The sequence below is a fragment of the Zingiber officinale genome, chromosome 2B (assembly GCF_018446385.1).
Source record: "Zingiber officinale cultivar Zhangliang chromosome 2B, Zo_v1.1, whole genome shotgun sequence".
Lineage (NCBI taxonomy): Eukaryota > Viridiplantae > Streptophyta > Magnoliopsida > Zingiberales > Zingiberaceae > Zingiber > Zingiber officinale.
In genome coordinates, this window is record NC_055989.1 from 28,321,588 (window position 1) to 28,346,295 (window position 24,708).

General features: G+C 39.4%; 2 protein-coding genes across 3 annotated transcripts; one reads left to right on the forward strand and one right to left on the reverse strand.

Moving 5' to 3' along the window:
- The first annotated feature begins 2,750 nt into the window (after window positions 1-2,750).
- On the forward strand, window positions 2,751-14,396 carry LOC122045535 (phosphoenolpyruvate/phosphate translocator 2, chloroplastic-like). 2 transcript variants are annotated; one of them, XR_006130009.1, is made up of 10 exons: window positions 2,751-3,350; window positions 12,095-12,217; window positions 12,285-12,437; window positions 12,615-12,700; window positions 12,842-12,926; window positions 13,007-13,126; window positions 13,271-13,339; window positions 13,520-13,649; window positions 13,776-13,949; window positions 14,055-14,396. XR_006130009.1 is itself a non-coding variant. In XM_042605797.1 (9 exons), exons 1-9 carry the CDS (start codon window positions 2,985-2,987, stop codon window positions 13,844-13,846), a joined length of 1,203 nt encoding a protein of 400 aa, XP_042461731.1. In that variant the 5' UTR covers window positions 2,751-2,984; the 3' UTR covers window positions 13,847-13,991. The 2 variants fall into 2 exon arrangements, 1 of the variants encoding a protein (XP_042461731.1); XM_042605797.1 differs by lacking the exon at window positions 14,055-14,396 and having other exon boundaries at window positions 13,776-13,991.
- A 7,959-nt stretch (window positions 14,397-22,355) lies between these two features.
- Window positions 22,356-23,730, reverse strand: LOC122045536 (probable pyridoxal 5'-phosphate synthase subunit PDX1.1). Its single transcript, XM_042605799.1, has one exon. It carries the CDS (start codon window positions 23,585-23,587, stop codon window positions 22,655-22,657), a length of 933 nt encoding a protein of 310 aa, XP_042461733.1. The 5' UTR covers window positions 23,588-23,730; the 3' UTR covers window positions 22,356-22,654.
- Between the last annotated feature and the right edge of the window lie 978 nt (window positions 23,731-24,708).

Genomic DNA, 24,708 nt, shown 5'->3' on the forward strand with positions numbered 1-24,708 from the left:
TCTATTAATAGTGTCTTAGTGTGTCAAATTTACTAAAAGTTGTGCAAATTTCAAAGACTCAAAAGTTACAATATAGGTTTTGGAATTTAGGTTTAAGGGCATGGTGAGATTAGGGGATGCAAGGAAGTCACTGGTCGTAGTTTCTATCAGTTCTAATGTGTCTAGATTATCAATAAGTTTTGGTCAAAATTAACTAGCTTATAGTGTCTAGAATAAAAAATGGCAATTTATCAAATGGTACATCTAAGTTTTTGAATTGATCAAAAAACGCATGTCACTTTGGTATTTACCAAAAGGAGCACTTTTAAAGTGCACTTCCAATTCTACCCTCCTAACAAATCTAACATTTATTTTCGCATTTTTTTCTCAATCATTTTTCTCTTTCTCTTTCTCTTCTCTTTCTCTCTTCTATGCATGCAACTTCCCGCTTATTTTTTTTTCTCTCTTTTCTTTCTTCCCTCTTTGCATAGATGAATAACGTATAAATAACATTTTATAAGATTTAATTGATTTTTTATAACATTTAAAAACATTTGGAGAAGCTGAAATAAATAATGAATAGCATATTTGAACTCCTTACAACTCTAGAAATCCACAAAAACTAAAATAAGTGCAATCGAAGCTCTCTAGGTCCATCAGTGGGTTTTGACCAAAATCCATTGATAGACCTAGAGAGCTCCGATTGCACTCATTTCAGTTCTTGTGGATTTTTGGCCTGATATGGAACCATATCAGGCCCAACGTGGGTCTGATATAGAATTGAGCCTGATATGATTCCATATTAGGTCCAATGTTGAGAATTTTGATGATTCTTCCTTATTACATTTTAACACCTCCGATAAGCTAAAATAAATAATGAATAGCATATTTGAAATCCTTGCAACCCTAGAAATCCACAGAACTGAAATGAATGCAATCGGAACTCTCTAAATCCATCAGTAAGTTTTGATCAAAATTCATTGATGGATCTAGAGAATTCCGATTGCACCCATTTTAGTTCCTGTAGATTTCTAAGGTTGCAAGGAGTTCAAATATGCTATCCATTGTTTATTTTGACTTCTCAGAGATGTTAAAATATAATAAGAAAGAATCACTAAAATTCTCTATGGTGGGCCTGATATGGAATCATATCAGGCCCAACGTGGGCTTGATATGGTCTCTCCAAATATATTTAAATGTTATAAAAAAATTAATTAAACCTTATAAAATGTTATCCATAAGTTATTCATTTATGCAAAGAGGGAAGAAAGGAAAAAGAAAAAAGAAAAAATAAACGGGAAGTTGCAAGCATAGAAAAAAAGAAAAGAGAAAAGAGAAAAAAATGATTGAGAAAAAAAATGCAGAAAAAGTTAGATTTGTCAGGAAGGTAGAACAGGAAATACACTTAAAAAGTGATTAGGCTATGGAAATTAGATGCGTCTTTTGATCAATTCAAAAACTTAGATGCACCATTTGATAAATTGTCGATAAAAATATGTTTAGCATGCGTAGACTCAAGAAGTTCAGAGGAATCCATTGGTAGTGTTTTAGAGAGTGTATGATGATTCTGAGTCCTTATTTCAAAAACTCAGCATGCAATCTAGGCTCTGGAAATTACGTTTGGAAAAATGATATGCTCAAGAAAAAAAACTAAAGGAAAAGCTCAAGGATAGACACATAAAGTGATGAGACCCACAAAAAGTGAAATGATGGGTCATGACTTTATGTGTTTATCCTTGAGTTTTCCCTTGAATTTTTTTTTTTTGAGCATATCATTGCTCTTAGGTTTGAGGGCATGGCCACATAAAAAAAAAATTGTGTTCATTTTGAGATGACTAGGGCCGGCCATGAGTGACTTTTAGCCAATAATCACTTATGGGCAATGAGATCTAAATCACAAGTAACTAAGTTTTGCAGAGGATGAGGTTGAGATGAAAGTAATCGTGGATGATAAGACTCAAACAAAGAAACTCTATGTTCATTATTGGCTTTCCGCGGATATTTCAATGATGATGAGAATGTATTGGGAATAAGGAGGAGAGTGACAGACTCACAATATAATGATTTGACCTTAAACAACTCGCCTATGGAGAAGATGTAGAGTCTGATCATCAACTTTGTGATATCTAGTAAGACAATGATTCTGAAGATAAAAGCCACAGTGGAAGGAAGAATGTTGAGAGGACGAAAGTTGTAATGTCCGCATAAAGTCGATTACGGAACAATTGAAGTAAGAAGATTGGAAGAATACGTGTGGCGAGAGATAATTCGTTCGTCCAACGTCTCCACCAACTTATTTCTGACCAATACAAAGAATACATGTTTTCATCGTACCGTCCGGAACAAGATTAGGAGAATACATGTGACAAAAAGTGATTCGTTCGCCCTTAGTATCCTGTCAATCCGTCTCTAGGTCAACACGGAGAAGGTAAATCACGGATGACTACTAGTCATTAGTACAAATGGTCAAGACATGAGGAGGTTATGCTCGGTCACGCTGAGTTTCAACCCCAAGACCTCATGTGATAATTCCCCATGTCTTAACTATCGTACCGCCCCGAAAAGACAAGATTAGGAGAATACATATCATAGCATCTGTAGCCAATTAGGCTTTTAGTTTTTAGAATCTAAGTCACTATTCTAATAAAATACTTGATAATCAAGAAAAAGCTGAAGTATGAAAAATAATCTCGTATATGCGAGGACTACATCAAGGATATCACGAGAATATGCCGTGTGAATTAATAAATTTAAAAATGTGATTGCCAAGAGTTGGGTGCGTTCGATAAAATGCCGAATAAAAAAGGAGTTTTAGCTTCCTGCAAATCTGCTCTGCTTGGACGGTGGACGCCTGGACGGTCAATTCCGAGAGCAGCCTGCAATCTCAACTGGCGCGCCCGGCCACTGCTAACAGCCGCGCGAGCTTGCTCCTCTCTTTCTCCGCCGCCGACAGCGACAGCACCCTTCTCCCACCTCGCCGTTCGCTATTCTCTAATTAATCAACGATGCAGACCGCCGTTCTATCGCCTTCCTTCACCCCACTCCTCCGGAAATCCCACGATCCCCTCGCCATGAAACAGCCCTTCCTCCGCCTCCGGCCCCTAGCCGCCGCCTCCTCCTCTGCCGTCACCTCCTCCTCGTCCTTCCATGGCCTCCCTGGCCCCCGCCCCTTAGTCTCCCTCCCTTCCCTCTCAGATCGGAGGCCCAAGGACGCTCTCGTGCTCCGAGCAACCTCCGTCCCTGAGAGCGCCTCTCCCAACGATGGTGATGGTGCTTCCAAGTCCGATGGGATGCTGCAGACGCTGCAACTTGGCTCTCTGTTCGGCCTCTGGTATCTCTTCAATATCTACTTCAACATCTACAACAAGCAGGTACGTCCTCCCCTTCTTGTTTCTTACTGTCTTCCTATGCTTCCTTAATGTGATATTGCAGCGGCCAATAGTTATTCTGTTATATAGCCTGGGTAAAACCTTTCGTCTTTTTGTTTGGATATTCAGATCTAATGATCCAGGATTCCTGCTGATCTAGCTTTTTTTCTATATTAAATCAAAGTGTTTATGTGCTAATTTCTTTTCCGATTCCTACGGTTTTCAGTTTTATTCGTCAGCGATAGTTGTTATTGTTATAGTTTTATTCCTGCGGCCAATAGTTATTCTGTTATAAAGGAGAGTTCTTTATGTGGGGTAAGATCAAGTGAGGAAGATTCATTTAAGTTGTTGCTTAGGAGAGATGTGTGCTTGATGCATCCATGCATGGAGAGAATATGATGAACTATCAAGGTTGATCAAGAATGGGGCAACGACCATTAACAAAATCTTGTTCAATTGGATAATAAATATTAGACCTTGCCATGCTTTAGAACTGTCGATTCGACGATTTAGAACTATCGGTTTGACGGTTTGAAACCACTTGGTCGATGGTTCAAAAGTGTCGGTCAACCGTTCAAAAATTCTTGATTTGTCATTCGGTTACGTTTGGGTGACAGTTCACTGCTGGTTCAAAATTATTATATTTAATTTTTTTTAAAAAAATAAAATTTATAAATTTGGAAAACTAAAAAAATATAAAAAAATTTAAATTTATTTAAGTTGTCTACGTATTCGCTCATAAGGGAATTAAAACCCATGCAAGTCGCTTACTTTTTTATCCTTATTACCTTAATTAGTGGTGTTGTTTACTCACATTTTTGGTTCCCATAGTAATTTCTTCAAAATCTTCTACCTTATCTTATCTTGTGCAATTTGCATTGCTTATTTTCTTTTTATAGTTCTGGTCCAATCATCAAGTAACAGTTGAGCTTCAAAAGAGTCGACAAAGTAGATCGTCATTCATCCAAAGATTTTACCTCTAGAAATAAATGCTTGTTCTATAGCAACGGTTGACACCGGATAAGTTCTTTGGTATGATAGAAAAAATGAGATAGCTTTGGGTCTTCTACAACCACGATCATAAAATATCAAAATCCGGCTTGCTATCTAGAATTTGTGGATTGTCTTGGATGTTTCGTATATTCTCGTAATAAAAGTTGTGCTTTCATGAGGTTTAAACTACTACTACCACTACTAGTATTTTATATTTTAGCTGTATTACATTCTAATCTATATTTTAACGGTAAATTAGAGAAAAATCTCCAATCACAACTTTAACTTTGCATGCAACCCCCATGTCCAAAAAACTTTGTTTCCACTCCCTGCATGCAAAGTTTTATTTGCTTCAACTCACTCATGCAAATATCGTTACCTAATTGCCCCTCAGTTTTTTTAGGTGCAAAAGTCTAAAAATGAGTATAATTCCTCTTGAATTCAACACTTTAAACTAGAATCAAGTATATTTTCTATCAAAATTGTCCCTTATATTTTTTAAGTAAAAAAAGTCTAAAAAGAGTATAATTTCTGTTAAATTTAGCACTTTAAACTAGAATCGAGTGTATTTTTTATCAAATTGAGCATGATTTTTTTCCTGCTTAATATAATTCCTCCTAACTTCAACACCATTTAAAAAAAATCTAGTATATTTTTTATTTAATTGGGTACCATTTAAAGAAAATCTAATATATTTTCCTTCAAATTGAAGTGGAAAAAGAGTCGTGCTCAATTTGATAGAAAATATACTAAATTCTAATTTAATGTACTAAATTTAAGAGGAGTTATATTCATTTTTGAACTTTTTATACCTAAAGATATCAAGGACAATTAGGTAAATTAGTGTCCATTATATTTGACAAGGGAGTGGAAACAAAAATTTTTGCTAACGAGGAATGCATGCAAAGTTTTATTTGTGATTGGGACTGCATGCAAATTTTCCCATTTTTTAAACTATAATCTTTGTAAATATTATATAAATTGGTTCTAGTATTTTGTACAATAAAAGCAGAATTAGGAGAAGAAGAATCTTTAAATGGTATTCAAGCATCATAATACATAACTAATATTTCATGTAAAATATTTAATTTAAATCTATGATTTAAAACAAATACAAATAAATAAATATTAGGGATATAATAAAAATATTTCTCCCATTTTGTTTTTATCATTAACAAGCAAGAAAATAAAATTTCATTAGTGTTATATTCATTATAAAAATTTGTTATAACTAAAATAAGTAGTAGGATAATAAAACATCATATATTGTTCGGTTGGATCATTAAATATTTTTAAATTTCACAAATGCTACTACATATGCTCCATTGATGCGAAAATAAGTATGTATTAATATTATTAGCATTTTGTGCAAAATATTAACATAATAATTGTCTATATTGAAATAAATCTTATAATAATTTATACGTTGAATCTTAACGTATTGGTACATCATGTATTTTTTTTAATTTTCATTTCATTAATTTTACAAAAATGTACCCAATTGTTTCATTGTATTAGAATGTGATCATAAATAAGAAATAATGATTTTGATTGGTCTAATTTGATTTTCTAACATTTTTAATCTATCTTGCATAGATATTTAAAAATGATATACACATTGAATAAGAAAATATAAACTGCCCATAGTAGATTGAAAATAAATTAGAATCAACACCTCCACTAGTTGAAAATTTTGGATAATTGTGTTTGTGAACGATCGACTAAAAACTCAATCGATTACTTAGTTTCAACATGTCGTTCAATGACTCATAACTATAACCCAATTGAAATTTGTAAAATGCGTTGAATTACTTACATTTTGTCTGTATTTTTCAAAATTAAAGAGTGATTTTTCAAAATATTTAGTAAAATTAGATGATTAGAAATGGAATATCTCTAACCTTGAAAATTTCATCACTTTCTTGTGGATCGATTATTAGGAAAATGACCCTAGTTCATTATCAATAAATTCGATATCATCAAGATCCAAATTTGAAATTGCTATTTTCTTGCCCTCCTAGGATCCAGATTAACTTTCTTCCATTTGAATTGTAAGGCCTAAAGTTGAAAATAATTGAGGTTTGAGAATTGAAAGATAAGAGTACAGGAGTTTATGTAAAAATAATGAAATGGAGTAACTTATTTATAGAGTTTGAACAGTCAAATTATATGATCCATTCAAAAGGAAAAAAAAACTTCATCCAACGTCCGGAACCATCGGTTAATTGTCGATTCTAAGTGTCACTTTTGTAAGTACCCCGTGATAGTTTTGATGTAATCAACCAAATAAAGTTAGATCCTATTGGTATTTAACCCTTGTGTCTAAGTGTGTGAAACTTAGGAGCACAGGAAGTCGAACGAAAGACGCAACTAGTGAAAAAGGCGACACGGGAGAGAGCCGACGGGCTTGGTGCATCTGAAGGACGAGGTGCTGCGGAAGAGTACGCTGGCGAAAGAGGAGGCGCGCGGCGTTTCCGATGGACAAGAAGCCGAAGCGGAAGATCGCTCGAAGGCTAGAAAATGGGTTCGGGTGAGCCCTATTCCGAATGGTCAAAATCACCCAAGAGAGCGGAGCCGAAGCAGAAGTCCCAGACCAATGCAAGCAGAACCAGAGCGGAAGACCGGGATGGAAAGCAAACATAATGTTGACTTTCCGAATCCGGGCGTCCGGAGCTGGTCTGGGTGCCCGGAGCAGGTTTTTATCCGGAACGCGACGTGACATGTTCCGTTGCGACGGGGATAAAAGTTTATTCCCCCAGACGCCTGAAACTCTTCCAGGCGCCCCGACCAGGGCTATAAATATAGCCCTGGTCCAGAAGCTTAGAAAGAACACTTATAATCATTTCTCATTCGATTTAGCTTTCTAATCTAGTGCTTTAGTTGTTGTAAAGAGGCTTCTCCGCCTGAAGGAGAGTTTAGTGAGCTTTCAACTTCCTTGAATTAACAATCTCCCCATTGTAACCAAATAAACCCTATTGTGCCTCTTCCTTTTTAGTTTCTTATTTCTTTTATGCAAGTGTTGATTATTGTTAAACTATAAAGTCGAGAAAGATATTTTGTGTTCTTGTTGTGCAAGTTATTCACCCCCTCTAGTCGGTCGCCAAAGGGACTACCAATTGGTATCAGAGCGGGTTCGCTTCAAGAGGACTAACCGCTGAACGAAGCACACGAGATGGCCGGACCAAGCATCTACCCATCGAAATTCGAGAGGGAATTCGTGAGCTAGAAGAAAAATATAGAGGTATTTTTTAAAACAGATTTTGAATTATTAATCATTATGAAATATGGTTTTGTAGCCCCCAAAGAAAAAGAAGAATATCAGTGGACGAAGAAGCAAGTCGACTTTGTGGCAAACGACAAAGCAGAGTTTCATCTACTTAGTGTTTTACCACCTCAAGAAGTCAACCGTATCGGAGCCTACGAGTCAGCTAAGGAGCTCTGGGAGAAATTCCTGGAATTACACGAAGGGACCTCGGAGACAAAACTAGCGAGACGGGACCTGCTCCGGAACCAGATCAGCAACCTCCGGTTAGAAGAAGGCGAAACCGTCGCACACCTCCACTCAAGAATCAAGGAGCTCATCACCGGATTCACGAATCTCAGAGAAAAGGTAATCAACCGAGATTCGCTAAAGTATGCACTTAACGCATTTCCTAGGACTCCAGAATGGTCGACCTTAGTAGATGCGTATTTCATCTCTAAGGATTTAGAGGTAAGCACTTTAGAAGAACTTTTTTCAACTTTTGAAATTCATAAGTCAAGATGTGCAAGTCTAAAGAAGGAATCAAGGTAAAATATTGCCTTAAAAGCTAAAATAGACGAACTAGATTCTGAGACATCACTTGACGATGACAAAACGACGTTAATGGTAAGGAGATTTTAAAATTATTTAAATCCAATAAGTTTAATCAAGTGCAGGGTAAGAGAAGAAAAAGAAAGGTAAAATGCTACCATTGTAATGAAGAAGGGCACGTAAAAGACAACTGCCCAAAACTAAAAAGCAAGGACAAGAATAAGGACACAAGCACGGACAAGAGACCAACCCAAAAAGGGCACAAGAATCTAAAAACAACATGCGACGATACCTCATCAAAATCAAAAATCGAGGCCTACGCCAGAATCGCACTAATGGCATGTCACCAAGAAGAAGAGGACGAAGCAAGCTCTTTCGCAATGAGCATCGAGAGCATTGATGAAGGGCGAGCAACATCAAAAGAGAGCAACTCTACAGGAGGAGTCTCAGATGATGAAATCAACAAGGTAGGTACGATCCTTACCGCCTAATAAGCTATTTAAATTTATAAAGTTTCTGACTAAAACGTCTTATAAATTAGAAATTGAGAATAAGAAATTACAAGAAGATTTCGACAAACTCAAAAAGGAAAATGATGAACTAAAAGGAATTTTAGCAACATCTTGTCGACTAGAAGATTTCAATAAAATAAAAATGGAAAATAAAAACCTGAAAGCAGAAATAGAAGAATTAAAAAATCATGCATGCTCACATAGTCAACATGTTAGAAAATATAATGGATTAAATTGACATTTTAAATACCATAAAAAAAAGGGCAGCCCGGTGCACGAAGCTCCCGCTATGGTATTTACACTTTAAATACCATATGAGTCAAATTAGGAAAATATCACAGAAATACATTCCTAAAAAATTTTTGATTAATCCTGTACGAACTTATTTTGGGTTCCAAAATCATATTTAGATTAATTATTTTTTTTTTTGCTTTAAGACAGAAAGTTAAATATTTAATTTCTTTAAAAGATTTTGTCTAGAAAGTGGTTGTTGCTCTAATATCCAAGAAGGCCTAGTGTCTCGCCATAACCTGGAAGCCAATTATTTAAATAAATATTTAATTAACTAACAATAGTTAGTTGTTATAAAAATGCTTTCAATTGTTTGTCAAAAATTTTGTTAGAAAATATTTGAAAGTTAATTTTTCCAAGAACTTTATCACTTAACTGTAAGAAAATTTTCAAATGTTAAAATTTTCTGAATGTTAAAATTTTTAGAAATTTTTTTTAATGATAATTTTAACTTTATATGATTTTTTTTTTGCCTTAAATATGTTTAAAAAAACTCGAAGCTTAAACTTTAATATTTTTTAATTATCCCTTAGACTTTTTATTGTTGTTAAGTAGAATTTTTAAATGTACCCCATTTTTAATGTGATCAAAAGGGGGAGTAATAAAGATTAAGTTTGGGGGAGGGTAGTACATTTTTTTAATTTTTGTACTCGTAAAAATCTTATTTTATAACTATTTTTTTTTTATGATTTTACCCTAACTTAACTTGGGGTTTGCTTATATCAAAAAGGAGGAGATTGTAAGTACCCCGTGGTAGTGTTGATGTGATCAACCAAGTAAAGTTAGGTCTTGTTGGTATTTAACCCTTGTGTCTAAGTGTGCAGGAGAACTTAGGAGCACATGAAGTCTAGCGAAAGACGCAGCTAGCGAGAAGGACGTCATGGGAGAGAGCCGACGGGGTCGGTGCATCTGAAAGACGAGGTGCTGCGGAAGAGTACGCTGGTGGACGAGAAGGAGGTTGCGGCGTTTCCGAGGGACGATAAGCCGAAGCGGAAGATTGCTCGAAGGTCGAAAAATGGGTTCGGGTGAGCCCTATTCTGAATTGCCGAAATCACCCAAGCGAGCGGAGCCGGAGCGGAAGACCCGGACCAATGCGAGCGGAATCGGAGCGAAAGACTGGACATAAAGTCAACAGAATGTTGACTTTCCGAATCCGAGCGCCTGGACCTGATCCGAGCGCCCAGAGCACGTTTTTATCCGGAACGGGACGTGGTGCGTTCCGTTGCGACGGGGATAAAAGTTTATCCCCAAGCACCTGGAACCCTTCCAGTCGCCCCGACCAAGGCTATAAATACAGCTCTGGTCCCAAAAGCTTAGACAAAACACTTATAATCATTTCTCTTTCGATTTAGATTTATGATCTAGTGCTTTAATTGCTGTAAAGAGGTTTTTTCACCTGAAGGAGAGTTTAGTGAGTTTTTAACTTCCTTGGATTAACAATTTTTCCGGTTGTAACCAAGTAAATTTCGTTGTGCCTCTTGCTTTTTAGTTTCTTATTTCTTTTATGCAAGTGTTGATTATTGTTAAACTATAAGGTCGAGAAAGGTATTTTTGTGTTCTTGTCGTGCAGGCTATTCACCCCCCTCTAGCCGGTCGCCAAAGGGACCAACAACTTTCAAAAAAATATTATGAGAATAGGCGAGTTGAAATGGCTGTCCAAATTGTCAATCCATGGTTAATTTAAAGCCGGAACCTTAACTGAACTGTCTATAGATGAGCCAGTTATGATTCTGGACTGTCTAACTAGTTGACGGGTAACTGGCGGCCATTTGACCTAGTTAAGGTTCCGAGCTAGGTCTGGTTCAAACTCAACCCATGGTCGAGTTTAGTTCAAACCCGGACTATGGTCGGGTCTAATCAACATGGTGAAACAACTCAATACTAGCCTTCCCTCTACGAAATTGCGCATGCTTTGATTATTCAACATAAAACAACTCAATACTAGCCTTCCTCTAGGCAAAGCCTCCTTGTGGAATCCCATGTGTTTTCCTTCTTTGGCACTAAATGGAACATGAGACAAGCCTGCCAACAACCAATTAAACGTGAGGTGAGCGTTCCCCCATGGAATCACAATTGCTTTCTCTAGCACCTAATCAAACACGAGATGATGTTGAGATGATGTTGAATTGAACACAAGACAGACCTTTTGGTGTCAAATTGAACACAAGGTGAGCCTTCTAATGTGGAATTGAACACACGACGAGCCTTTCTGCATCAAATTGAACATGAGGCAGCTTCAGATTGAACACCAGGCGAGCTTTCGACATCTAATCAAACCAAGGCAAGTCTTCCTTCCATGGAATTGTACACGTTTTCTTTCTTTGACATACTTTCAACAATTTCTTCCTTTCTCTCCTGCTTTTCCCATTTTCTATTTGTCACACCCACCAACACTAATACCTGACATGCTTGATATGTCTCATTCTAGCTAGGAACCGAAATTTGGGCTTCGAATGATATCTCAAACCTTGGCTGCAACATCATTAATGGTGAGTGAATGAGAGTTCTTTGTGTTGGGGGTGAAATGTAGTGACAAAGATTTGTTTAAGATGTGGACTGGGAGAAGATATGTGCTTGATTGATGAAGAGAAGATTATGAAGGGTTGGATGGTGACATTATTACTAGCAAGATTGCATTATATTTAAGTTATATAAGAATATTTTGGATGGGGCAAGTAGGAAGGATGATTGGTTTGCAAATGTGCAGTCATCAAGTAAATTAGTGAATGATTTGTTTAGCTTTACAAACGAAATATTTAATTCTAATGTAAGTTGGATGGGGGCTATGTAACATGAGGAGGGGGGTTAATAGGTCAACTTCAACTAAAAATGTGAGGAAAATATTGTAATTCTGCTTTACTCTTGGGTTATATCTGTTATTATCCAGTGATTGCATCAGATTTTGATAAAATAGTCTTCAAGCATCTATCTTGTTGTGAACATGGTTGAAACACCACTTTTGCTCTCAAAGGTGTTGTGTTTTTTTTTCTTTTAAAAGTGAAAGAAAGAAAGAAATTCCTTCTCTTGCACATTTGTATAGTTTCTGTTTGTGATTTTCTTTTAAAAAAAGATCCCCTTCTTATGCATATCTTTAAGGTTATTTTTTGCCTACTGTTATTTTCCATACATTGCATGATAGTTACCATTTTATGCCACAGGTTCTGAAGGTCTTTCCATTTCCGCTTACTGTCACGACGGTTCAATTTGCTGTTGGAACTGTTCTTGTCTTATTCATGTGGGCCACCAATTTATACAAGCGGCCTAAGATTTCTGCTTCTCAGGTACTATTTCCTGTGATGCAAAGTGTAGATTGATGATGACCTTTATCTCACTATATGTTCTCTTCAGCTTGTTGCCATCTTACCATTGGCTGCAGTTCACACAATGGGCAACCTGTTTACAAATATGAGTCTAGGGAAGGTCGCTGTTTCATTCACACATACAATCAAAGCTATGGAGCCCTTTTTCTCAGTCCTTTTATCTGCCTTATTTCTGGGAGAGGTAATTCTTTTACTTCTCTTGATCAGGATCTCATATATTCGAGATTGGATAAAACAATTAGATTTATTCATGATTCAATCTTCTTCATGGTGGCAGATTGAAACTAGCAAGTCATTTATAGCTTTAATATTTTTTTACCTTTTTTTGTTTTTTGTTCTTGAATTGATGTCCATCCAGATGCCTACCATATGGGTTGTATTATCTCTTATGCCTATTGTTGGTGGTGTTGCTTTGGCCTCTCTCACTGAAGCTTCTTTCAACTGGTAGGGATAATGTTTTTTTCTAAATATTGAACCTTCTATTGCTTGCATTAGGCAGTTGCAATTTTTTTTTCTCTATTCTCTTCTACTCAAATATGCATAGATCTATCTTTCCTCTAATTATTCGCCTTTGACTCTAATTAGGGCTGGATTCTGGAGTGCAATGGCTTCCAATTTAACCTTCCAATCTCGCAATGTGCTTAGCAAGAAAGTGATGGTTAAGAAAGAGGTATATCTTTTTTTGTTTTCCCCAAGGAATGTTATTTCTGGAAACCAATTCTCTTCTTGTACTTTGTTTACCCCTTGCAGGAATCATTGGACAACATAAACCTCTTCTCCATAATAACAATTATGTCATTTTTCCTTCTTGCTCCTATAACTTTATTTGTGGACGGTATCAGAGTTACTCCTTCATACATGCTGTCCGCTGTAAGTGTGTCCTGGAGGTTTATTCTTATGTAGAGCATTAAGATAATCTGAAGTTACATCCTGTTGCATTAGAAATCTTTGATCAATTGAATGAACTTTCCTAAACATCTAACGTTGTTGTTCTTGTTTGGCTTGATATTTCAGGGCTTGGATCTTAAGCAGATATACCTGAGATCACTTCTTTCTGCATTGTGCTTCCATGCTTATCAGCAGGTACGATCTTTTATATTCATTCATATATATATTAGAGTAAAATCATGTTTAAGGTTTCAACAGAGTAATCGGCATGGCACAAGACAACATCCATACTAGCATAAAATATTATTTATAAAATTGCTGTTGAAAAACATCTATACATGAGGTCTAACTCATCGATTGAATCTGGTTTGTTAGGTTTCATACATGATACTTGCAAGAGTAACACCAGTAACCCACTCAGTCGGCAACTGCGTAAAGCGGGTCGTTGTGATTGTCACTTCTGTCCTCTTCTTTAGGACTCCAGTTTCACCCATCAATTCGCTCGGTAAGACTTTGTGCATCTAGCTAAAGCCAAAATGGTTACATGTTAAAACCGAACACCCCGTCTTCTTCCCTGTTCCTTATTCAAGAAACCTCCCTGTTCCTTAATCAAGAAACCTGTCTATTTCAGGTACTGGCATTGCCCTTGCTGGAGTTTTCCTCTACTCGAGGGTGAAGAGAATCAAGCCCAAGGCTGCATGATTAGCATATGTATTTGTTCTTGTTCGAGGAAAATTCGAACTCGGTTTAGCGAATAGACTTTTCCTCTTCTCGTCGATGCCGCATTTCCCATCTGTTTAACAGCGTATGGCTAATTTTTGAATGAGAGCATCTTCTTGCTTCTTAATATCTGGAGTTTGAAGCAGTCTTTCCTGACCTGGCTGATTGTTGTCTATTGAACTTGTTCCAGTAGCAGGCCTGGCATTTCGAGTAATGATTAATTTTACACATCAGTTTTCCCATTGCTGCACGAGGAAGACAGGAGTTGGCTGCCTTGTCACTGAGAGTCAGTCACTTAGAAAAACTGACCTTGTCTTGATCCACTTTGATAGGAGTGATTTGATGATATCTTTAGTAGGTATCTAGAATGGAGATAAGTTGGTGGCCAATAGTGGAGTCCCCGATCCATGACAAGGTGTAATAGTCTTTCAGACTTGTCTCCTTTGAGTCGTGAAAGTCAATATAGACCCGTCACTTTCTGAGGGATTTTGACACTGACACCATATTTATGAAAGGAACATTATTGCTTGGATATGGCTAGCTTTTAACAATCGCTGAACTTCTTCTTGGATGATCCGATCCCTTTCTAGTTCAAAGTGTTTTCATTTTTGTTTCACGGGTCAGGCGACAGGAAGGAGGTGCAGTTGGTGCTCAGCCAAAGCAGGTGGATCCCTATGAGGTTATTGGGGGACTAGGCAAAGACATCTTTGGTTTTTGACTAAACGGCCCACCACGCTCTTCTTCAGCCTTGGACTCAACTCCTTAGATACTTGTGTGATTTTCTCAGGGCAGATAGGTACAACTTCCACCATCTCCGTCTCCACCAATCGAAATCCATCCTGGACTTCTTCATGAACCATGCACACAACCTCTGATGTTGCTCCGACTCTAATCTCTGTACCTTCAATGCGAGCCTTTTTCTGATCAGCATAGATGGCCTCTATATAGCATTTCCTAGTGGTATGTTGGTCTCCACAGGTTTCTCCTACCTCGGCCCCAAAGGGGAACTTGAGCTTTTGATGGTATGTGGATGCTACGACTTCAAAAGCACTGAAAGTCTCTCAAGGAGAATGTTGTAGGATGAAGGCGTGTCCACCACAGTGAAGTCAGCCAAGATCGTCCTCCGCTTGGGTTCCTGGCTGAGAGAGAGAAGTAGCTTGATTTGCCCCAATGACTGCACTGAATATCCCAAAAAGCCATAGAGAGATGTTGTCGTTACTTGTAAATCCATAGAGAGTTGGTGGCCATCAGCAAGGCTCGAACCTTGGGTGGATGCCCATGATTCTTTCAATTTCCATTGATAATTTGATGTAGTTATCAATGTCATGTCCATACTTCCCGATGAAAGGCATAGAAAATAGCTACCTAAGGCCAACGTGGCCTCCACTCATATCCATACAACCTCCTTGGAACCTAATACTCCTCACATACCTGCATTGCCTGCTCCTTGGTTACCGACAGCGCGTGGGATGTGTTGGAGGTCTAGGTTATGTGGGTGGCCGGAGCGAAACGGTGGTGAAGGCAACATCAAGGGGATGCACTGAGCCGTGGGAATTTGTGGCAGGCATGGAACATGGGGTGTCGAAAACTTAGGTTCTAGACGGCGATCACCTCTACTTCCTTCTTTAGTAACATGAGCCCTGTGCTAATCTTGCCTAGCTTTCTGTGCCTTCTCCATGTTAATGTATCTCTCCACTCGAGCCAACAACTCTTCAAAGTCACAGAGTGGTTTCTTGTCCGAGGAGCGGAAGAAATCGTCATCTCGAAGTCCTTGAGCAAAGACTCCGGTCAAGATATCAGGCACTGCTACAAATTCTTCCAACGCGACTTGATTGAACTTCTGTATGAACTCTCGAAGGAATTCCTACTACTTTTATTTGAAGTTGAAGAGACTTAGTGTAAAATATCGAACAAAATAATAATTAAATAATAAAATTATTTGAGAAAATAATCTTATTATAATTTTTAGGAATTTTTAGAATTTTTTCTGGAATTAATCGGAGCTCGTATGACATATTTAAAAGAGATGCACATATGAGCTCAAAAAAAACCTGTTTGGAATATCCGGAGGTGGGAGTTGATTGAAAAACAGATCTAAGGTTTAATCAAAATTTCCCTAAATTATAAAAACACCTCTCATGCCCTAGCTCCCACATCGTCGTTCCTCATCCTCGAGCCTCACCCAGTGACGCCGCCGAGCTCTTCATCTCTCCTCCTCACGCGAGCGAGCCACAGCCGCCGGCCTCTCCTCCTTTACCGAGCCTTTCCTCCCTAAATCCTCCAGCGATCTCCTCTCTTCCTGAGTCCTCAACCTCTCACGACCCCTCCTCACGCGGCCACCACAGTCGCGACCTCGCTCCCTCACGCGGGCGCCAGCTGTCGAGCACAACAGTCGCTGGCTCTCCTCCTCGCGCGAGCACCAAGACGTCGCCGGCTCTCCTCCTCACGCGAGCACCCAACGCCTTGGACCTGATGCGTCGCCGATCGCCGCCATCAGCAGCCGCATCTTCTTCCCCTGCATGCGGGCTACTGACCTAGGGGGAGAAGGGGAGCTAATTCTAGGGTTTATAGCCATCCTTATTTGCTTGGAGTCACGTGATCACCGAGGGTAAGCTAGCCTTCTTCTTTTCTTGGTACTCTCTGACTCGTGCCCTAACATTGTAGCCGATCCTCCTTTTTCTCTCGGTGTTTCTCTGCCCCATGCCTTGGTGTCGTCGTCGCCCTCTATTTGTGGATTGACATCTCGGTAGCTACTTGAGTTCATTGGAGAGGAGGCTGCGAATTCAGATTTGGCTTCAGCAGCGTTCTTCTCCAGTAGAAAATCATCAACTGAGGATTGAAAGAAGGAGGTAAGTTGTTAGTTAAATGTTATGAATCAAGAGTTAGAGTTGAATTCTTGATTGTGGTTGTATTGATATTGAATTGGGATGTTTGAATGGAAAAGGGTAGCGATTTTACCTACTCAAACTAGCAATTCCGACAGTGGGTTTCTCCAGTTGTGAAGCATAAGTTGAAGCTTCCTACTTGGGTGAGTTCTAAAATTAATTTCGTGTTTACATTGGATTGATTATGCTTGTAGTAAATCCTAATTGGAAGGAGAAATGATTGGGGATGCTTAATTTATTTGGTTTCGGATTAGAGATTCAATTATGAGTTGATTTCTCTAGTTGGATTAATTGATTCATGATGCCTAGTTGATTTAAGATTTAGATTAAATGATATGTTGATTTGGGTGAATTTTGGAGATGAATCATGTATAAACCAAATCTAATTATGTTGTAGTACGGTTAAGATTAATTGGGGATTTATCTATAATCATGTTTGATTAGAGTGATTCTATTTAGGTGGGGGGAGTTGTTTAGTTAGTTACTTCCTATGTAATTAGCTAAATATATTATGTGATCGCAGAACTTTGTTTCGGGACGAGCGTCTCGACGTTGTATTTCTGGACACGATCTACGTATAAAGGCGGGCACTTCTTACCTTGATTCTGTAGTTCTTTGACCTTAGTGCATGAACTATTTTGGATAAGAAATTGTTGTTACCTTGACTCCACTCTTATTTTTCTTACACTTGATACTTCCACGTGATCTTTGAGATATTCGTTTCCACATCTATACAGTCTCTTGTTGTTGTCCATGATAAGTAGCAGATACTAGATACCATGTTTGTATGCTTTGACTGTTGTTTATTTATGTATTATATTGAGCATGCTGGCTTCATGTAGCATACCTAATTTTTACTTATATTGGTATGATGACTGTTGTTTGTTTTTGTACCGTATTGAGCATGCTGGCTTCATGTAGCATACCTAATTTCTACTTATATTTGTATGATGATTGTTGCATTTGGCGCATCATATCATGACATGCATGTCAACGACCAATTCTCCCTTGCGATCGAGAGAATCGTTGACTAGAGCCGCATCCTTGGCCACTCGAGAGAGTGGTAGCTGGAGTTGATGTCGCTTGTCCTGTCGTGCTTCCACTCGGTCACTCATAGGTAGTGATAGCTGCAGTTGCGAGCAGCAGGGCCTCCCGTCGCAGATGTAGCTAGTTAGCTACTATGCAATTGTCCCCTCGGCCACTCGAGAGAGTGGTAGCTGGAGTGGTGTACAGTCTGTCACTGACCCCGCCTCTCGACCATACATGGGTCATGGTGCAGAGGAGTGGGCAGGAGTGACCATCCGTGCATACGTTGTTGTTATACTTGCTTTGACTACTGCTGTTTACATATGCTGTTATTGCTTACTTTCTGTTGTTATTCACTTATGCTGCTATGTTTGCTTATGTTGAGATATACCCTCGTTGTAGGTGTTTAGTCCTTGGTTTACTTATTGAAAATTTGTATATACCTTACATATTTTCTCTGTAGTTATGAGCAGTACTGTAGCAGATTAGTACTACTTCTGACCTTCTATTACTAGCCTAGGATATGGTTTCAGGTATGAGCATTTATTATGGTTTTGTTTTAGTATCTGCTATTCCTCTTATGAGAGTGTATACTCTTGGCTCACTCTCTATTTGTATATTATGTTCATGCACTATTTTTCCTTACCCGCTGAGTTCCAATACTCACCACCCCACAAAATGATTTTTCTTTCGCCAGGTAGCAGGTAGATGAGTCATGGATGCTTGGAGAGTCCCGGCTGTCAGTCCCACGTCACACTCGAGGATAGTCTTCTTTTTGGTTTTGTTACTGATTAGGTGATATGTTGATTTTGCGTATTTTATTTTCCAATAAGTCGATGTGGATTTTGGAGTCTAGTCTGGTGGTTGCAGATATTTTAGTTAGTGACTTTGTTGGTTTTACATTCGTATTATTTTATGATTTTCCGCTGTGTTTACTTTCAGCCGTGTGAGCTGTTATTATACTGCGTGGTTGTGTATTTACTTTCAGCCGTGTGAGCTGTTATTATACTGCGTGGTTGTGTATTTACTTTTAACCGTGTGGGCTTATTATACTGCATGGTTGTGTTTATATCTAGCCGTGTGGGCTGTTGAATATGTTATTATGTTATTTGTGTATGTATATTGCTTCATATTGTCATCAGTACAGAGGAGATGTTGCCGAAATTTTGTCAGTAGAGACTCCTCTGAGGGTGTGACACTTAGAGGTGTTGGGGGATATCTTTTAGAGTTTGAGAAGTGCCTTAGAAACAAAGTTACAAAATCATCAAATGACTAAATGGAGCATTGGTATAGAGTGCCAAACCATTGCTACGTCGACCCTACAAGGGTTGTGAAGAAAATCCTACACTTCACTATCATCAAGAAGTTGGTGGAGGAGGGTTGTGTTTTCAAAATGGTTGGTGTCATTGTATTCACGTAGCTGTAGAGGTTTGAAATTGGCCGACAACGGTTTCTCTGATGGCAGTCAAGAAAGACATCTATCAGATCGCCGCTCTCCCTACTAGCCATTGGACTGAGCTTACTGGTGGAGCTTGACTAATCTGTTTGACTGAGCTAGCTAACCTTCGTCAAGGGCGGGATATGGATGCCACACCTCTCAAGCTTTACACAATAGGCTCAACTATTGGCATCGTCCCCACCAACTTTCCTTGTTTAAGGGGAGGCACGGCTAGGCCATGATAGAGTGCTTGTTAACTTGAGCTTGGATGAATTGCGCTAGCTGCCCCATGGGATAGGGTCTCTTATTGTCTCCTCCACTGCTGGGACAATTGATGGCCTTAGCTCCTCAGACATTTCTCTTCGTGAATTATCCATTACACTTCTGGTGTTCACCATCCTCACATCTTAGTGCAATTTTTCCACAAATGGCGTCAGAAATGATACGGTCAGAATCTCCTCCTCCATTACTCCAGAGCTCCCTTTCTATCACAACAATTCACTACGGGTTTACACTGATAGAGCATCTACCTCTGACGACCCTGCTATTCTCATGCAACTTTCTAGTCTGTGGTTTTTCGTCTCCTTCGATCTTTAGGGTTTCACTATCTCTATCTACAACTTGGCGCACCTCCAAACTACTGGCTTGGACAACAAATCGAACACCAGTGAGCGGGGGGCTAGCATTGCCGACTTTACCCCTCCAATGCTTAAGCCAACAATCGGATCAATGAAATAAGTGTCTCCCTCAAGGAGAAGGCTTAAGCTATAAAAGATAGGCCTTCGATGAGGAAGGGCCTTCGTTCGCTATGAGCCTTCCATTAGAGGAAATATTTCAATTAGAATTGGAGAAGAGAGAAGGGGAGGAGTCAAGAAGAAACCCATTCCATTTGGACTTTAGTCACTTCTCATAGAAATAAAACCTAGTTCTTAATGTCCCCTCACTCCTATCATCTCACCTTTATGCGATAAGAGCAAGAAACCATTCCAGTGTTTAGCGGACATGCTTGGGTGTCAAAGACATATCCTAACATACCTGGCTTCCTTCTTGTCACGAACAAGTAAGAATTAATCCCTAGGTGCCAAATGGTGGCCTACCTTTTTATGTGTGGGATACTTCTTGATTTGGAGAATGCCTTTTCCAAGTTTGACCTTCGATTCAGTTGACTATCACAATTTTCACGGGAGGCAAGGGAGACAACGCAATGGAGGGTACTAGAGGGTGTGGGAGGAAACGTCTCTCGGATTGCTCTTGTGGTTAGCTTGACTGGTCCCCTGATGTACTGTTAGCAAGCAAGGCACTGTTGGAGAGAGGGTAATCAGAGGAGAGGAACCCAGAGGCGATATTCCTATTTGGGATGTTCTGCTGGCCTAGGTAACAAGCTTCGGACGTTCCCTAGTAAAGATGCTCCTGTGCCACCCATAAACTATAAAGTGTGAAGATTTGTAGGGGTTTACCTAAGGGGTACCCTTATCATTAGATTGTTTCGGGAATATACCCAACAAGGTTGTTCGCTATTGTGTCTCCCCACAAGCATCTAATCACTCTTGACATGTTCAAGTCTCCCCGCAAGCATTTGAATCCGTTCACCTGAATCTCTCCGCGAATATCCGGTCACCCTGACCTACTCTGAGCCTCTCCACAACTTCGTTCAAGGTCATCCCACATGACATTTGGTTTGGATCATGGCTCTGATATCATTTGTTGTACCCAAATGATATTCATATATCTCCATAATAACATAATATTATCCATTTTAACCTAATTTTTTATGGTGTTGCTTTTAAACTTTAGCCAAAAGACCTCATGTCAATGAAAGTATCATATATCCTTTTAAACTCATGATCTTTTCTAAATTTTTTTAATGTAATACTTTAATTGAATTCCAACATTCACAATCCCTTACTTCTAAAATCCATGAAGACTTAAGTTGTATAGAGATATACCTAATGGAGTTATTCTCAATCTCTCACTTCAGAGTCCATGAGGAATTTGCCTATGTTTTCTTGTCCAAGGCACATCTACTTGTGGTCAAAGTCCGGGGACTCCCTGGACACCGACCGCGAGGCGCATCAATTATAATTTCATATTAAAAAAAATATTATTTCTAGCATAGTAATGATTTTGTCAATTGTCGAGTTCATCGACACATTGGCATCTCAACGCCACTGAATGGTCGGAATGACTATATTGACTATGAGTTTTTAAATAGTCGTCAAGATGTACCCCTCTCGGTTAGTCATCTCGAATGACTAATTGTCGAACTTTATAATTGATGCACCCTTTCGAGTAGTTGACATATCTTTTAGGATTAGGTTGTAAGGTTAAGCTGATAGTTGAACACTCTATTTAAGTTGACATTATTCCGCTTAAATTCTTACAGTTGTTAGCAGGCATTTCATAAGACATTTATTTTAAAATAAGAACCAGACACAACAAACTTTAAACACCTTAAAACTCTTAGAGAAGAAAAGAGAATATGATTTGTTTTATAGGGATAGAGAAGTAAGTTTAAAAGAGGAGGGGTTTCAGCCAAAGGGGTTTGGTTGCTCCCTCAGAAATAAGGTTGAATTGGGAACAGCCCTTTAAACCTAGTGTTCATACGAATAGTGCTCATATTGTTTGGAGCATTAGTTAGAGCTTGAGCTTGATCTTGACAATCACGTTGAAATTGAGTTTTTTCTGATTTCAAAAATTTTCCTTCAAGAGCAACAAAAGAGTTCCAAATGATGCTTATGGCAAGTGAAATCCCCAGGTAGCAATTGATTAGGAAGGAAATCAAAAGATAAAGTTCATCTCCAATGAATCACAATTGTCCAACAAATAAATCACAAGAGATAAACTCATTCCTAATTTGCTATCCTTACAGGGAATGCCAACCATAAATTCACAGGTCGCTCGACAAGTTCATATTTTCAGTACAACATACTCAGAGGTCAGAACACTCTCGCCTGATCAACCAAAATGTGTCACTGGAACATTCTCTCGAGAGACATTGAAAGTTTAGGGATTCAATGAGTAAGAACATGAAGCAGGTTTCAGAAAACAGAGGTCGGACTCGGAGCGAGAGAACAAGAAACCAATCACAATCATAACACTAGAAGAAAGAACGAAATCCATATAACAGTAAATACTCAAGATCTGCATGCAAAAGCCAATAAACACTCATTATTTATCCAGTGAAAGAGTTGTTAGACAAAGCAAACATCTTTGTAAAACAAGCATAGGCATTCACTTGATCATGGAGTTCTGATAAGAGATGTAGACATTTGAGCCTAATTATTCGCCAGATAGGAAGCAGATAGATAGATCCTCTAGAACATAAGGCATACAGGGGGCTAGGCAAGAAGGCAGGCAATTTAAAAGAAACTATGTTGGTTCAGTAAAGAAACGATCCATCTACGAAAGCAGGGTAAAAGAGCGATTTTTTAAGCTTGCCTTCTACTCCGACCGGCTTGCAAATCTCTCGACCTTGGCGTCGCTGAGATTAATCCCCACCATGGCCTCCCCAAGGCCGGAGCTCACTTCCGCAAGGATCTCTGGGTCGCTGTAATGGGTTACCGCCTGCACGATGGCTCTCGCCCTTTGCGCTGGATCGCCACTCTTGAAGATGCCAGAGCCAACGAACACGCCGTCACATCCGAGCTGCATCATAAGGGCGGCGTCGGCCGGGGTGGCCACTCCGCCGGCAGCGAAGTGGACGACGGGGAGCCTTCCCAGCTGTTTGGTCTGCATGACAAGGTCGTAAGGGGCGGCGATGCGCTTGGCGAAGGTGAAGACCTCGTCGTCGTCCATGTTGCGCAGGGCGCGAATGTCGCCCATGACGGAACGGACGTGGCGAACGGCCTCGATGATGTTGCCGGTGCCAGCCTCGCCCTTGGTGCGTATCATGGCGGCGCCCTCGCGGATGCGGCGGAGGGCCTCGCCGAGGTCGCGGCAGCCACACACGAAGGGCACGCGGAAGTTGTGCTTGTTGATGTGGTTCTGGTCATCGGCAGGGGTCAGCACCTCGCTCTCGTCCACATAGTCAACGCCGATGGATTCCAGGATCTGTGCCTCGACAAAGTGTCCGATGCGTGCCTTGGCCATGACAGGGATGGTGACGGCGCGCTTGATTTCCTTGATGAGGCCGGGGTCGGACATACGGGCGACGCCGCCCTGGGCGCGGATGTCAGCGGGGACGCGCTCCAGTGCCATGACGGCGCAGGCTCCAGCCTCCTCGGCGATGCGGGCCTGGTCGGGGGTGACGACGTCCATGATGACGCCGCCGCGCAGCATCTGGGCCAGCCCCACCTTGACAGAGAAGGTGGAGGACTTCTTGGGTTCGAGGGCAGCGCCGTTGCCGTAGACCATGACTACGCCGTCGTCGGACATGTTCGACGAGTAGCTAGCTACTCTTTCCGACCTTCCGACGATAACCAAAAAGATGATTGAAATGGCGGCGGCCAAGCGAGCCCTAAAAAATTATTTTGCGAGTCGTGGAAGCTTCTCGACGTCTTACCCGTCGAATATCTGTTCAGGGCGCACGGGTATTTGTATGCGACTCGGTTCAGAGGACGAGAACGAGAAGCGCTTGGTCGGCCCAAATTCAGCCACTTGTTCTCTGCTCGATTCAATCCCTTTATTATGATTTCGGAGGAAAAAACAGTAAAAATTAAAAAGAGATCGTTATGGTAAAAAAAACAAAGGAGATACTAAATAGTTAAAATTTGATCAGTAGGAATGAAATTTTTTATATTTATATTTTTTAATTGACGTATATTAATTAAAATGGTATGTAATAATAAAATACTTTATATATTCTGATTAGTCTACTATTAAAATTTACTTTAAAAAAAGATAATATTAAATAATCAGAATTTGACCAACCAAAATGAAATACTTTAGAGGTATCTGTCTTCTTATGTTACAAACAATCACTCATTGTAGCATCCCTCTGCCCAAATCTCACTTTTATGTTGAGATCTTATGCATAAAATAATACATAATGCAGCAGAAAAAGGATCCCTCTAGAAATCCTTACGAATACGATACTCGTTCTTACTACTCTATCAGTACCACCTTTGTTGCTCAACTGGTACTTCTAATAACAACTTTGATTCGGATGCATATCTCAGCGTGATCAGAACGTCTGCGCCTCTATGGTATTCACACGAACATATTTTATGTTCGTCGCATGAACTCAGATTCGAAGAAAAATCACCTTCGTGGTACTAGCCACTTTAGGAGGTTTGACCATGAAGAAAAAGAGGAGGAGGAGGAGGAGGAGGAAGAAGAAGAAGAAGAAGAAGAAGAGGAGAAGAACGAAAAAGGTGAATCTATTCCAAAATGTAATGTAAAAACCTTTTATATTCATCCAATAAATATCAAGGGGTTTTGCCCTTTGATCTTCCTCTTCAATGCATACTTAATCTCCATTAATTATATTTAATGTGCCAAAAGCTTTTTATATTCATCCAATGAATACCAAAAATTTTGTATTTGGTCTTCCTCTT